General features: G+C 38.5%; 1 protein-coding gene across 1 annotated transcript in view; it reads right to left on the reverse strand.

Annotated features, from left to right (window-relative positions):
• The window catches only part of PLA2G4A (phospholipase A2 group IVA), a 156,894-nt gene that overhangs the window by 29,177 nt on the left and 113,713 nt on the right, over positions 1–14,004 (reverse strand). The window contains exons 11-14 of the mRNA XM_023510771.1: positions 12,341–12,478; positions 12,144–12,236; positions 7,549–7,620; positions 1,981–2,223 (exon numbers count right to left, since the gene is read on the reverse strand). Coding sequence (XP_023366539.1) covers positions 1,981–2,223; positions 7,549–7,620; positions 12,144–12,236; positions 12,341–12,478 — 546 coding nt within the window. The remainder of the gene's footprint in view (positions 1–1,980; positions 2,224–7,548; positions 7,621–12,143; positions 12,237–12,340; positions 12,479–14,004) is intronic.

The following is a 14,004-nucleotide window of genomic DNA, read 5'->3' on the forward strand; positions in this document are numbered from 1 at the left end:
ATAATATAGTGCATGTCTCCAATGTCATGAGGATTATATATACCTTATTTATATGCCTATAGACACATCATTGAAAATTCAAATCTAACTAGGCATTCTGTATTTTAGCTGGCAACCCTAATACAACCAAATCTACACATAATATTGCAAAACTACCAGGAAGTTGTTAAAGTGTGGAAAGTCGAAGGCAGAACACGTGCCGTGCGAGCTGCATAAGGAGCTCTGCAGTCCCAGTACCAACGTAAAACAGATGGAATAACAAGTACACAACGCAGGCTTCCGATTTTACATCAGGGAGATAATGACTAATAAAACCAAGGGGTATGGGAAAAGGGAAAGGCTTAGAAGCAACATCAAGAGACGTGTCCCAATCCCAGCTCTGTTGAGAAATTTTAGAAAACGATGCCAGAGTCATCTTCTTTGATCTCCTTTTCCTACAGAGTAAACTTACTGAAGATCCTTTGTACAGCTCAGCGTTGTAAAAGTGAACGGTTTTGTAAGCCCATCATTATACATCTATAAAGTGTAAGTTTCTAAAGGAGACATATCTTATTGGAATTGCAATGGCACTAAGCATAATCGTGTGCCCCCAAACAATATAATTAATGCCACTGATGTGTGGTTAAGTGTATTTTTCCTTTGGATGGATTTTAAAAGAGACGTGGACTTTATCACAAGTAGTCTTTCATTATAGTTAACATGAAAGGTTTGGAGTACAGATATGTAATCTAATGTACTTCATATCCTAGAGTCTGATGCCATAAATGTAATTAATGCAAAATATAGTAAATTTGTACTCTTTTTTTATTAGGCAACAGGGGTCACTTTTGCTTCTATAAGTCCCCTTAAGGTCAGGCAACAGGTAGAAATGATTACTACCAAAAACAGCAACAGAATCTAAAGCTACAACCTAGTTCACACAAATATGTTATAGGTATGACACTTAAAGGACCTTAGAAAGGTGTTTTTTTGAAAATCCCATGTCAGTTTTTATGACATCCAGTCAATGCCCTTAGACAAAAATGAGTAAGGAAAGACATTTGGAAAGTTAAAGGGAAAGACGATAGTGTGAGGAAGCATACAGATTTGAGATGACAGAACCATCACAAAAAAAGATTATCAGGTGGTGATTAGTTACCAAAGTAAATTTAACCTTTCATCTGTATCGGACATAGAACTGAAGTAGAAAGGGAATTATTCTCAAGAATTCAGCTAAGTGACAAACCTGAAAGTGACTAGATGCTAGTCATAAAAAGGTTACCTAACCTTTCTGAGAACTGGAGGGACGGGTTCCATTGCCTGCTGGACTCTGCAGACTGACTAACGGGACTCCCTGCTTGCTAACCCTGTGTGGCACAGATTACAGCAGCACTCTAAGGAGTCTGGCTAAGGACAGTGCTTGCCAGATTCCCTTGCAGCTCCCTCCGGTTCTGCTGAGACCCGGCCTCTGCCAAAGAGAAACACACCCACGTGAAATCTGAAAAAGGAAATGAGACAGAGGCTACATTTCTGGTATTTCCACTGCCAAGCATAGCTGCTGAGGTATTTGTGGGGATGATTCTGGAGTGTTTTTGGAGTCATTCCTGGAAGCCCAGCCTGGGGTTTGCTCAGCCAAGCCTTGGAGCAATTTTGTAAGCATCTAATTCCCTACTTTAAACCCCTTTCAGTTAAACAAGGCCGAGAGTTTCCTATTTCCTGCCAGTGAACCCTGACCAGTCCTGGGAGGATCTAAAGTCCCTCTCAACAGTTCAATGAAAATTTTCTATACTGACATGACGAGGCCATTTCTCATCCAATGTAATTTTTTCTCCCCCTCCTTCCCCCAAACCCCAGCACTTTGAAGCCCTTCACCCATTAAATGCAAGTTGCTGTAATTGAATATAAATGAATGAGTGTTACTAATAATTAAAACGCTTCTCTCCGGAGAAGGAATAAAGAGTTTCTGAATTAATTTTCACTGATGGTATTTTTTGTACTCACCTGCTACAGCTGTGTCCAGTTCATCTTCATCGAAGGATTCCTGTGTGGTAAAGCCTTTCAAAGGAGACAGTGGATAAGATGAATTGAGATTCAAGCCCAGCATGAAGTTGTGCACCTTGCCAGCACGACCTTCTCTGGTGTTGAATAAAGCTGAATCACTCACCAAGGCCATTATCATACGATGGACCCAACTTGCTTGATTATCATTTTGATACTCTCTTTCAGCGTCTTCATTCTCAGTGCCTAAGGAAAAAGAAAAGATCATTATCGAGATTCCAAAGTTAACTTTTTTTAAAAAAAGATTTTCTTTGGATAATTTAGTCTTAGACGAAGAGTGAAGCCCTGTGGCTTTTGACTTACTATATGTTATGTAGATAGGTAGATATCCCATGTACATGCAGAAAATATTTCAGTAAATCATTTTTGTCCTTGACTTGGTTTTAGTGTTCCTTTTACCTATTGTCAGTGTGAAGGTTATATTCTTGACAGTGCCGCCTGGCTTATGCTTAGATTTTCCAGGTAAACGTTTTCCATTTTCTCATTTCTTCCCTTCTTCAGTGATTTTCTCCCCCTTTCCCTGGTTTTGTGCACATGTGCGCGCACACACACAGACACATGCACGGAGAAAATCCACAGTAGCTAATCCCGCCCTCTACATTTCTTAACTTTCCTTAAGAATTCTTATCCTGTTTAGTAAACATCCAGAAATTAAGCAAACTGAGGAGAGACAGCAAAAGCATTGACATACACTTGCTGTTCAATAAAAACCCTTATGACGTCCTGGTCATAGGACCTGTCATTTCATCCTTGATTATCAAGTGGGGGGATTTAAAACTTTGGAATTTAAACAATGCCTAAAAATTCTTTTATAATTCAGCATTCATCCAGAAGAAACAGTTTTAAATGATTTTTTCTTTAAAACCTGTACATCCATCACTGCCATGGGGAAGCTACATTGTGTACTGATTTAGAACACTGGCGCCAGAATCAGACTGCCTGGGTTCCAATTCCCTCTCTCTATTGACTGGTTACTTATCCCTTCTCTTCCTTCATTTCCTCCTCAGTAAATCTCCTAAAGCTGCCGTGAAGATTAACGGAATATGTGCATCTACACAGAGCTCTTAGAAAAGTGCCTGGCCCCTATTAAATGCTGAATCAAGATCAGCTAGTAGTAAAAGTCATACAGCAGCAACAGCATCATGTTCAGAATTGGTATTATTATTTATTCATAATGAAAATCAAAGAACACTTTATGGTAGCAGATGACTTCACCTGCCAAACCCCCTCTGTTCTGATTTCTGGCAGCTCTGTACACAAATATACATGTCTATGTAACTATACGTGCATATATGTATTGTGAATGGATGCTGAGAAAGGAGAGAGAATCTGCATTCACACTTGAGATGTTTGAGAAAATGTAAAGAAAACATACATAAAGCCAGAATACACGCTGATTTTTATCTTCACAAAGTCTCACTCAACCGAGTTAAGGAAGAGATCTTTCTTTCAGTACCCAATCCGGATGACTACCTAGTCATTGACAACAAATACACTATTTTCTACTCCCACAGTTTTCTGCTGCCAAATCTGACAAAGAAAATATCTCACTAGAATAAGTCAGGCTTTAAAATGAATGATTTTTATCTCCAGTGGCCCAGGATATGATTAAGGTGCTCAGTTATTTCTATAGAATTGAGGTGGCTGCTGCTGCTGCTGCTGCTGCTTCATTTTCTTCTTCAGTAACCCCCCACTTCTGTGCCAGCAGAGGGTTTATCTTCTTTATGACACATTTGAACATGGCATCACTTGGAGGATAAACCAGCAGTGAAAAAAATAAATGACATTTATTGCTTATTGGATATAAGACTATCAACTAAATTTACAATTCTACTACCCAAAGTAAAATATTATTTTTATATTATTCTTACTTAAAATTATTTTCCTGTATACTATTCAATAAAATATTATGCAACTATTTTAAAAGGAAAAAAAAAGATACAATACTAATAGGACGTTTCTATTTGTATCACTCCGCACACTCGAAGCCCTTCTGTATGCCTTTACTAATTAATGATTGAAATAATTCCGTGAGAGTAGGTAAAGGATTCTAGGATATCTCTGAAGAATGTAAAGCTGAAAATGACTAAAGACCTTGGGCAGAATCATATGACTACAGATGAAGGAGCCTCAGGAGAATAAAAAGACAAGACAAGTTATAGACGCAGAGAAATCATGTGGAAAAGACATATTTGATAAAGGATTATAATATGAAACATACAAAGAACTCTTAAAACTCAACAATAACAAAACAAATCTATTTAAAAATGGTCTTAGGGCCAAGTATAGTGATATGTGTCTGTAATCCCAGCTACTCAGCAGACTAAGGGGGGAAGATTTCATGAGCCCGGGAACTGGAGTCCAGCCAGGGTAACACAGCGAGATCCCATTTCTTAATAAAAGATAAAATAAAATAAAAAGTGGGCCAAAGACCTGAACAGACACATCAGCAAAGAAGATGATACAGATGGCAAAATGCATATGGAAAGAGGCTTCACATCTCATTTGATCAGGAAAATGTAAATTAAAACAATAATGAGATACTACTACATAACTACTGGAATAGCCAAAATCCAAAACACAGACAACACCAAGTGCTCACAGGGTTGTGGAGCACTAAGAATTCTTGTTTACTGGCTCAGCGCCTGTAGCACAGTGGTTCTGGCACCAGCCACATACACCGAGGGTGGTGGGTTCAAACCCAGCCCGGGCCAGCTAAACAACTATGCCTGTAGTCCCAGCTACTTGGGAGTCTGAGGCAAGAGAATCGCTTAAGCCCAAGAGTTTGAGGTTGCTGCGAACTGTGACACCACAGCACTCTACTGAGGGTGACATAGTAAGACTGTCTCATTAAAAAAAATTAAAAGAATTCTTGTTTATTGCTCATGGTAAGGCAAAATGGTATAACCACTTTGGAAGATAGTTCGGCAGGTTCTTACAAAACTACATATACCCTTACCATAAAAACCAGTGATTGTGTTCCATGGTATTTACTCAAATGAACTGAAAACTTACGTTCACACAAAAACCTGAACACAGATGTTTATGGTGCCTTTATTCATAAGTTCCCAAACTTGAAAGCAACCAAGATAATCTCCCTAGGTGAATGGATAAAATATGCCACATCTAGACAATGGAATATTATTCCATGCTAAAAAGCAATGAGCTATCAAGCATGAAAAGACATGGAAGAACTTTGAATGGACACTACTAAAGCCAATCTGAAAAGGCAGCAGACTGTATGATCCCATCTACATGGTATTCTGGAAAACGCAAAACTATGGTGTCAGTAACAATATTAGTATTGGTCGAGGATGACTAGGCAGGAGACAGAGAACCCCTATATTTTCCACTCAATTTTGCTTAAACCCAAACACCGCTCTGAATAACTCTATTTAAAAGGGGGAAAAATGAATATTAAGGATTGAAAAGAAAACCTCAAAACTATCCCAAATATCATACTCTATAAAGGCTGGTACTAAACACAAAGCAGCCATACTGAGAAAGTCTTGAACTTCTCAGCCTTAAGAACCAGCTAGTATTACAGAGGTTACCAAATGTACTCACCGTCTCTAGGAATTGACTTAAAGTCAATATGTGATTAATTCTAGAGGTGCTAGGGGTATGACGTCTGTTCCATTTGCACTGCCTCGCTTCCTTCATTAAAACGAAATTCAGAATAAAAAGGACTTGAACAACTAAGAAAATGTAACATGAAAATTTTAAAAGTAAAGGAGCTAGAATTAAGACTACGTTTCCTTCCAGAGCAGGATTCTTTCAGGGCTCCTCCTGAAAGAGGAGACAAAAAGCTTCACCTGCCCAGAGAAGCTTTTGCCCAGACAAAAGCTTCACCTGCCAAGAGAAGGGATTCTTTTGTTTAAAGTTCACAAGACACTGCACACCAGCCATGCCGCAGCCCTGTGTAGCTGCATTCCCCAGAGAAGCACCTTGACTCTGGTGTGTGCAAGCTCGCCCTATGAGGAAGTTATAGCCCAGCTAGGAGAAGAGAGTTCTAATTTTAGTGATAATTAAGCAATGATAAAACTGGTTCTTTTAATATCTACCCCAAGTCTGACAAAATTCATTGAGTTTTAAACAATAAGATGTTAAATACATACTTTAATTTACTGTGTGTATTGCACACTATTTTTGCCCAAATTTCCAAGGGAAAAATAAGGATGTGCATTATACATATGGCTCAGTAGTGGGGGAGCCCCTTGGGACTCTTGGGATTATTACATCCTCTTGCCTGGGCCTGCCAGGTACACAAAGTTCCAGTCCAGGCATATCCAGGATCCAGTGGGGGTGGTCTGGAGTGGCCTCCACTGAGTGCTATGATCAGAAACAGGGGAAGGTGGCCTGGTTGGCGAAGCTGCTGCAACTATGAGAGGCAAGGCCCAAAGCCCAGCCATGTAGAGGGACCAGGAGTCCCACGCAGGCCCCAGGGACCCAACCTCGCTGCTGGTGGGCCAACCAGCCTCAGAAGGTCCTGCCTTGTTGGCCACACACATGGCCACCTCAGTCACAGAAGTCAACATGGCAGGGAGGGAAGGGCTCCTGGGAGAAAGAGAAGGGGCAGCCTTTATGCCATCTGCATGGTGACCAGGGAAGCATTAGCCTACCTCAGATGTGTCTCTCCTGACTGAGAGCTGGCATTTTCCTAAAAGTCTGGGCCAAAAACGTGGGTGCACATTATATGTGGGAGACCATTATACACAGCAAAATACAGTATTCTAAACTCCAGATAGTATTGAAAGTATAAGAGGACAGGTTTTCTCAGTTGTTACAAGGTCTTCTGTTTGCTTTTTGTTTATTTGTTAAGTTTTTTGGACTACTTGAGACATTTCTATCAACAAATATGTCAAGGCACTATGTCAAAATGAGAAATCTCTCCATTTTACCACATAACGGTCGCAAGAAATATGACCCTCATGTTCATTGCAAATCCGATTCACCCCCATTCCATTGCTGACTATCATAATCCGTATCAAAGTGAAATCAGCCCACAAATGCAAGAGGGCCGATTCATACCACCAAACAATACATGCAACAAGTTCTTGACAATTTTATACAACTTCATCCCTAACCCCTTTCCAAAAAGTGGGGTGTTGATCATGGGATAAGGCTCAGGAATGGAGTGAAACATTTTTAAATGTTACTTAATAATAAATTTTTAATATTTAAAACCATCTAAAAATGTTCCTAAATTACAGTATCCATGTTAAGAAGTCCAGTGCCTGAATCAGCATTTCTGCCATCTCAGATGTATTTATTTGTTCAACTGAGAATATTTTTGATTTGCCAATTAAAAGAAGTTGGGGATATATATATACATATATGCTGCCTATTTTCTGGCAACCTTCAATCCTCTCTCTCAATAGAGAGCGATAGTCCTATTATACCAGTGCCTTAAGTGGATACTACATTAGGATCTTGCGTGAAAAAAATCAGACAAAGCATTCATACCCTTTCCTCACAGATCTCTAACAGCGGAGATTCCTGTGCTCTTACCTTTGGGTTCTTGTGATTCATCATCACTATCTGAGCTGTCATTACTCACAATATGCTTTGCCGTAAGATTTTCTGTGGAAAGAAAACAATTGGAAGCATGTCAGGTGTGAAAATTCAATTTACTATCAGCAAATAATCTGAGCAAAACCACAAAAGGAGGTCTATGAGCTCCCCTAGTGTAAGTTTGGATCCATTAAGCAAGTCTAGATTTGTTAGAGTTACTAAGTGGTTTCAAATTTCTCACTGGAAAAAAAAATTTCCCAGAAAATGAAAAATTCATTTAAATTTGTTCAAGAATGATTTGATATGTATGTTTATCATAATCCTGACAAAAGTAATTTGATTATAAGAAGCTTCTCATTACAGCAAGAAATACATTTTTTTGATTAAATATATTAAGTGATGTTCATGATGGAAACATATAAGTGGTGTAAATAAGAGGATAAAACCAAAATCTACAGGACAACTACAGAACAGTCTCCTCATAATAAGTAAAGGCTACCAATATAAATTATATTTTGTATTCAATCATACTGAAAATTATGTGATGAAAATCACATTTTAGTGTCAAGAATTTATACTTCCTGCAGAACTTAGTAAGAGAGAGGTTATAAAAAAAAAAAAAACCAACAACAAATCCTTGAAACAAAGATAACAGTAAAATCTCACATAATAACCAGCTGTCTCTTTTCAAGCACAGTGTACCTAAAGTGTGGGGTGGGCAGACTATCCTCAAAATCACTATTTGTAAAAATAAAAAAATAATCAAACTTTCTTTGGACCCCTCTCTGGAAGGAAGTGGGTTTAAACCCACTCTCTGGAAGGAAGTTTTTTTTTTTTTTCCCCGCTTCTGATAGTCAGAATTTTTCTTTTAGTTAAAAAAAAAAACAAAACTAACTTCAAATTTGCACATTTCAGTGATTTAATTGCTTTTCACCCAAGGAAATACAGGTATGACATTTGCTTTCCCTACATTACTTTGAAAATGTTTATCTTACCTAAGTAAATGGCATGTAAAGAGTATGGGATGGAAGGATTAATAAATGCTTGACACAGTAGGTTGACTTTTCTTAATGTCATGATTATTTTTGATTTTTTTACTGCCATGAGTACACACATGAAATTCAATAAAATAAAATTTTCACAAGCAAGCGTTATTCATTTCACTTCATGACTATTATAGATAGTAATTGTGTTATATAAAAGGGGTAATGTTAAGACATGATTCACTCCAGGTGGTGCCTGTGGCTCAAGGAGTAGGGTGCGGGCCCCATATTCTGGGGATGGTGGGCTCGAATCCAGCCCCGGCCAAAACTGCAAAAAAAGAAATGATCTACTCCAGGTATCACATACATTAGGGGAGTTTCTCGTCCTACATGTATTTTCTTTTCTCTCTTTAAATATTTTATTTCTCTTTTTGGTCACATTTAATACTTTGATTTAAGAAAATTGTCCATCATTTAATACTTTGATTTAAGAAAATCATTCATCAAAATAGTGTCTTCTTGGCTCGGCGCCTGTAGCTTAAGTGGCTAAGGCACCAGCCACATACACTAGGGCTGGACGATTTGAACCCAGCCTGGGCCTGCCAAACAGCAATGACAACTACAACTAAAAAATAGCCAGGCATTGTGGCAGGAGCCTGTGGTCCCAGCTACTTGGGAAGCTGAGACAAGAGAATCGCTTAAGCCCAGGAGTTGGAGGAGGTTGCTGTGAGCTGTAACTCCATAGCACTCTACCCAGGGGGACAGCTTGAGGCTCTGTCTCAAAAAAAGAAAAAAATACTGTTTTCTTTAATGGGAAGATTGTATGATATAGACAGTTAAATATTCTGAACTTACTGTATTTTCCATCTCTATAGTCTAACGAACACTCCATCTTTTCAAAAAGCATGAACTGCTCACGTCCAAACTTCCATACAAAGGCAAATAATTTCATCTGTAGTTAGCCAATTATTGTCTAATTTATCTTAAAGTCTCCCTTCAAAGGAAGCAAACAACTAACAAACCAAAAACTACCTCTGAATACCCCTCCAAGAAGCAGACTTAACCCAGCAAAGGATTAAAGAGTCACCAGGAGTCCACAGAGTTCCCTCAGTCACTCTCTGGTTTCATTTCTGGAAACCCTGACTGAATCTGAGGTAACATGTTTTCTGCTGACGGAGAGATCACAAAGACAATATTCCCCCTCAGTCTGACACACAGAATAAGTAAATAAGCTGCCAGACAGCGGCCTCACGGGTACTTCTCAACAAAGAGTCTTCTCAAAACTATTTACTATAAGCCTCCTCCTTTCCCTTGGCCACAAGCCACTGTCTCACCCACCTTCAGATGTGTTATTTCAGTCTTATTCTCTTCCTTCCTCGGAAGGAAGAAAATAATCACCCCTAGGTTATCTGTATTATTCAACACAGAAAGAGCACAGGAAGAAGCCCCTTACCATGGGGACATGTGGCTTCTGTTCATTTATTTATTTTTATTTCTAAAATATACAAATAATTTAGAAAAGAGCTACATATTTCTGAAAAATCAGAGTTGAGACAGAACATGGATTTTGAGATAGGATGGTCATTCAAATAAATCAAGTAAAATCATTTCATCATTAGGCCCTTTGTCTTCTGGTTACTATGCCAAGGGACTATGCCCTAAGTTAAAGGTCACAGGAGGCCTAAGAGTGCCACCAGACCTTATCGGCTCATTAGCCAGGTGACAATCAGAGGAGGACAGGTGTAAGTGCAAGCACAAAATGCTTTTTTGTTTGTTTTTATTTTAATTTTAAAATCTTTGGCTCTAATGAAATTATAAGATCACTTTTCTACTACGTCATGAGAACAATCCCAAAACACAAATAAAGACTCTTACAGAGGCTCGGCGCCTGTGGCTCAAGTGGCTAAGGTGCCAGCCACATACACCTAAGGTGGAGGGTTCGAATCCAGCCCGGGCCTGCCAAACAACAATAATAATGGCTGCAACCAAAAAAAAATAGCCGGGCGTTGTGGCGGGCGCCTGTGGTCCCAGCTACTTGGGAGGCTGAGGCAGGAGACTCGCTTGAGCCCAGGAGTTAGAGGTTGCTGTGAACAGTGAAGCCATGGCACTCTACCCAGGGGGACAGCTTGAGGCTCTGTCTCAAAAAAAAAAAAAAGACTCTTACAGAAAATATTAAGAACTACAGAATTTTGCTGCACTAAATATAAATACCAAATAAAACACCAAAATCAATTAGTGCAGGAGGAGTGATAATATTACTTATAAGCAAATTTACAGCATTCAAATTGCTACCATTGTATTCTCTTTTGCATATAAAGCTTAATTAGATCAACTGTCATTGTCTGGGATAACCAAGGGTAGTTTGTTTAAAGATCCTGCAGCAAGCTTTTTACATGTAATCATTCTTCAAATGAATTGCTTGTTGAAAAGATCATTAATGTTATTAACGTTATTCTGTCAATTTTTCTGTTGTCAAATATCTCTGATACTTTGAAAAAGAGATAGTAGCTGTGCTGGCAGTCCAGTGAACCCTTCTCCCCAGTCCCTGATCTAGCCCCAGATTCAGAGTTAGCATTTCACTGCTTCTGTATACTATCAGTCAAAATGACCACAACAAAAAATAGCATCAATTTAAATACAGATAGTAAGCCTTTTAGGAGATATGGTTTACTTGCTTTAACTCAAATTTACTCATTCAGGAAATCATATTTCCATGGCATTACTATTACTATTATTATCATTATTAGTTTTTAGAGACAGGGTCCCATTCTATTGCCTGGGCTAAAGTGGCATGATCCTCGCTCATCACATTCTCTAACTGATGGGCTCAAGAGATTCTCATGTCACAGCCTCCCAAGAGGCTGGAATTACAGGCATGAGCCACCAGTAAAGGACTGTCTTCAGTTGCGTTTTTCAAGTTTCATATGAACAGCTCTAAATTTATCACAGACAAATGGATTAGAGTTAATGAAAATGATTAGTTTTCATTTACCAGAGGTGATTCGATTTCTTTTCCTTCTTGCTGGGGTTGGGACACTGCAGTCTTGGGGCCACATGTGGTCTTCCAGATCCCCTGAGGGGTAGCTTTTTGACTGAATCTAAATTTTAGAGATGATTTGTTCTGTAAAGCTTAGATTTGGTTGAGGGACCACACTTAAGAATCTGGAGAGCCACGTGTGGCCTTGAGGCCACAGGTTCTGGTAAATAAATTATGACAAGTGTGAATTTACCTTTAAGTGTCCTACTGTATCTCACTTTTGATAAATCTAATTTTTAAAAACTATTCTTATTTAACAAAAGGACTTTATGATGAAATATTATGTTTAGAAACATGACCAAAAAAGGAATGGAGATACCCTATTAAAATTATTCTTAGGAATCAATATGAATTTTGAATGAATTTTTATGAATTTATAACCCCAGTGTCAAAATAACATGTAAGAAGTGACTTACATAGGATTTTAGAAAACATTTAGGTTGGCCCAATCAATTTATTCATAAGTTTAGAATAAGTACAATCTTTATGAATATTCAATTTCATTTGTCTGTGTTCACAAAATTTATCAATGCAGCATAATTTTTATCAACGTAAGCATATTTTTGTAATACCTAGTTCTTCCTCCATCGTGGAACCTCTATTTTGTGAACTGGAAACTCCCAAGACTCTGTTGAACAATATAGAAAAGGCACTGCCCCAGACACCTAAAATAAAGTAGAGATAGAGAATAATTGGAAATGCAGCAGGATGTAAAATGGTCAAACTAAATGTAGTCAAGCAAACTAGTGATAGCTATTTGGCCACTTACCCATTAAGAAATGTAAGGGGTTTTCTTCATATTTCTTCACCACTGTTCCCATAAAAAATTTGCTTCCAAATAAGTCAGGAGCCATAAAAGTACCATATTTAGCCATGCCGATTTCATATGGACTAAATTCAACCCAATCTGAAAGCATTTTAAAAGACAACCCATTAAGAGGAAAATGCTACACAGATGTAGAAAGTTAATGATCACTTCATTCTCTTTATTTAAAATATTTTTAAAAAATTCACCAAATGCCTATTATCTTTATGGCAGGGTATAGAGAAGTTGAGGAAAAAGATGTTTATACACGAATAAGCAGAGACAACACACAAAGATCCCTTCTTCTCGCACCAATTGAAACATACTTTTCCATTTAAAAACTCAGACATCTTTCATAAGATCTGTCTCCATTTTAAAGAATAGAAAACTGAAAACTGCTTGTCCAAGATAAACTCCATGGAGGGGACAGAAAAAAATTAAACTCCTTTTAACAGCGAAAGCAGTCTAGGAAAATGGAATAAAATGTTTTCTAACATTGGCCTTTTCTTTATCTCCACTTAATCTTGCTTATTAACCGTTTATTACAACTCCCAAGAACAAAGTGAAGTCTTCACACTGGTAATAGCGTCAATAAGGTATCCCGTCTAAGATCATAGGCTGTGGAGCCACAGTATGTGAGATGAACGGCTTACCGACTGTGCTTACTGCCTGGGATTCATCCACCTATGTCTTAGGTCACTAATCTGTAAAATGTGAATAAAATCAGCAGGTGGTTTTTAGGGTAGTTCTGAGGATCCAATGAATTAAAAAATGTAAGATTAGAAGAGGGCCTGGCACATTTTAATTGCTGGATAAATAGTAGCCACTTTATAGTTCACGTTATATTTTACAGAATATAAAGTAGCCACTTTATATTTCATTTTATATTCCCTGGCTATAACTATATATAATCATTATCTGAGTGTATTCCACAAGAAAACTCCTGGTTTCTGACTCCCATTTGCCGCACTTGCAACTGCTTCAGTCCTGCCCTTGTTGGTAAATGGTACTACTATTCATACCACTGTTCAGACTTTGGGATTACCCTTGACATTTTTCTTTCCCTTATAGCTCACATCTGAAAAATCAAGTGCGGTAGCCTCCATCAACAGGTGTGTTCAGAACCTGGTCACTTGTCCATTTGCCTGTCATGACCACACTAATATGAACTGCCATCCCTCTCATCTCCCCTGCTTCTCCCCAACAGCCCCCTTAAAACCTTCTGCTCTGTTTCCCTATTATCTTTTTGATACCCCAGGGCCAGAGTGAATTAAAAATATATATAAATCCCAGCACCCCACCATCAGCTAAAACTGTTGGCTTTCCATAACAGTGAAAATAAAAACTTGGTCTACAGGGTTCCACAATGGGCCAGATAACTCCCTGTCTAACACCATCTCCTAAGCAATTTCCCAGTGCATCTCATCTTGCTAATTCCACTTCAGCTGTACAAACATTCCTGCTGTTGCTTAAAGAGGTCAAGTTCATTTCCACCCTAGCACCTTATACTTGCTGTTCCCTTCTCGTTTATAAGGTTTGCTCCTACCTAATCTTTACCTCAAGGTCTTTGCTGATGACCCTAATGTCTCAACACATCTACCACTGCTCAGGCCATAACCCTCAACACC

This window comes from Otolemur garnettii, unplaced genomic scaffold (genome assembly GCF_000181295.1).
Source record: "Otolemur garnettii isolate 467f Iridium unplaced genomic scaffold, OtoGar3 scaffold00016, whole genome shotgun sequence".
In the NCBI taxonomy this organism is placed as follows: Eukaryota; Metazoa; Chordata; class Mammalia; order Primates; family Galagidae; genus Otolemur; species Otolemur garnettii.